The 2,317-nt window shown below is 63.7% G+C and overlaps 1 protein-coding gene across 1 annotated transcript in view; it reads right to left on the bottom strand.

Moving 5' to 3' along the window:
• MNEG_13553 (ATP-dependent protease ATP-binding subunit HslU) overlaps nucleotides 1-1,873 on the bottom strand; it is a gene marked incomplete at both ends in the record, with an annotated part of 4,564 nt that extends 2,691 nt beyond the window's left edge. The window contains 3 exons of the mRNA XM_014037975.1: nucleotides 705-802; nucleotides 1,372-1,497; nucleotides 1,796-1,873. Coding sequence (XP_013893429.1) covers nucleotides 705-802; nucleotides 1,372-1,497; nucleotides 1,796-1,873 — 302 coding nt within the window. The remainder of the gene's footprint in view (nucleotides 1-704; nucleotides 803-1,371; nucleotides 1,498-1,795) is intronic.
• Between the last annotated feature and the right edge of the window lie 444 nt (nucleotides 1,874-2,317).

The raw sequence follows: 2,317 nt of genomic DNA, 5'->3' as shown, positions 1-2,317 counted from the left end.
CCCTGGGCCGCCGCCGCCGCCCTGGCCCCCGCCGCCGCCCCCCGGCAGGTCCACCTCTATGGTCTCCCCCTCCAGCTCCCCCGCCCTGAGATGGTTGAATCGCATGTTTCAGATGTGTTGTTCAGGTGTGCGACTCGTAAATGATTTAATGTTGTCTGCAGCTGAGGATTTGCGGAAGGCAGGGCTCGGGGGTTTGCGCCCCAGACATGATGCTGCAAGGGGCATCAGTGTTTTTTTGGGGGGGGGCTCGCGTCGTCCTCCTCCATGGGTTGTGCTGACGGGAGGCAGCATGAGCATCGGTGGTTGCTTGGGATGGTGCGAACGAGCGAGTGTCATGAAAGACGGTCCCCGAATGAAGTTTACTTTGAGAAGGGGGTTGAGGCATGGAAGGGGCCATCAACCACCACGTGTGCCTGTGCCACACGTGGGCACGCACACCCGTGCTCACACACCGACACACACTCACACACACACACGTACACTCTGTCTCTCTCTCACTCCCTCTGCCAATTACCCCCTCACTCTCCCTTCCAAACTCGCTCTCTCTCGCATGAATTATATACACATACACACATTCACGCACGCCTCTTGCCCGTTCACAAACATCCATTCTCACAGCCCACTACACACGCACACACACGCCTCTGCAACAACGAGCAAACAACCATCCCAGCCACGAGGCAGCACCCTTCACGCCTACCCACCTGTATTTGGCGCGCAGCTCCTCCAGCCTCTCAGGGCCGGCTGAGGGGTGGGCCTCCAGCAGCGCCCGCAAGATGAGCTCCTCAACCGCCTCTGACACCTGGGGGTTCGGAGGAGGGGGTTTGAATGGGTGGGTTTGTGGGTGCGCGGGTGGGTGTGTGGGTGAGTGCGAGAATGGGTAAGTAACTACGAGGGTGGATGAAGTTCTCTGCGCCAAAAGCACCACTGCCACCCCCACGCTCCTCGGGCTCGACGCTCATCAAGGCGGACCAAGGCGGGGCAGGGTGGGACAGTCCAGAAGGCGCGGATGGCGAGCGCGCGGCCTCGGCGCGAGGTGGAGTTGTTTGCCCTGCAGCCCTGCGGCCGCTTTCCGTGAAGCGCACAAACACTGGCGCCGGCCCGTACCAGCCCACCCCGCTTTTGCCCAGCAGCGGGCCCCACCCCCAAAGCGACAAGGGCCAGTTGTGCGCCTGACTTGCCGCGGGCCCGCGCTCCGTCCCATACAACCCCAAACAGCTGCATGATGACACCCCTGACGCTCCGCCGCAGAGAACCCCAGACATCCCCCCTCTCAAACCCGCAAACCTGCAACCCCTGTCCTATCCGCCTAAAAAAACCACGCATGCGCGTATGCCGGAGCCTTCGCTCCGGCGCCCCGTGTCCCCGCACCTTGCTGGCGGCGCGCTCCCGCAGCTTGCCGCGCACCAGCAGGGCCGCATTGTCCAGTAGATCCCGCACTATGCTGTCGACGTCGCGGCCGTGGAAGCCGACCTCGGTGAACTTCGTGGCCTCGACCTGCATTTTTGTGGGGGAGTGTCAGTGTTGATATGTGTGTGTGTGTGTCATTGTGTGTGTCTGTGTGTGTGTGTGCGTGCATGTGTGCGTGTGTGTGTAGCTGTTTGATCTTCAACATGCGCCTCTTGTGCATTCACACGTCCTCTGTGCCCCTCACACGTGCACACACACACACACACTCACGCACTTGCACGCACCCACACACACACTCGCGCACATGCACCCACCACACACACAACCACAAGCACCACACAGCAATCAACCCTTTGTGCAGCTCCGCCCCCCCAGCACCGCGCACCTTGACAAAGGGCGCGTCCGCCAGCTGCGCCAGCCGCCGCGCGATCTCCGTCTTGCCGCAGCCCGTGGGGCCGATCATGAGGATGTTCTTGGGGCTGATGTCAGGCTGCAGCTCCTTGGGCTGCACGCGGTGGCGCCGCCACCGGTTCCTGCGGGCCGCAGGGGCGGCGCGTTTTGCGGGGCGGTCTGTGCAGGCAGCGTGGCGCGGCTTCGACCGACGTTGGGCCCCGCCTTTTCGCATCCGCGCCGCTTCCGGGAGAAGCAGGGGCGCCACCCGGCTCGGACGAGCCCGGCTGCAAGCTAGCTGCAGCAGACTCCCGCCCGGCGCCCCGTGACAGGCCTTCTCAGGGGGGAGACGGGCGTCTCGCCAGCCCGGGTCCCCCTCCACTCGCTGGTTGTCGCCTCAAAAGCGGAGCGTTCGTGGGTGCTCGCACCTGAATGCCACCGCCACTGCCTTTTTTGCGTCCTCTTGGCCCACTATGAAGCGCCCCAGCCACTCCACAACAGCCGCGGGCGTCAGGCG

The sequence above is a fragment of the Monoraphidium neglectum genome, assembly GCF_000611645.1.
Source record: "Monoraphidium neglectum strain SAG 48.87 unplaced genomic scaffold scaffold03896, whole genome shotgun sequence".
NCBI classification, from domain to species: Eukaryota; Viridiplantae; Chlorophyta; class Chlorophyceae; order Sphaeropleales; family Selenastraceae; genus Monoraphidium; species Monoraphidium neglectum.
This window is presented reverse-complemented; position numbering and strand designations above follow the sequence as displayed.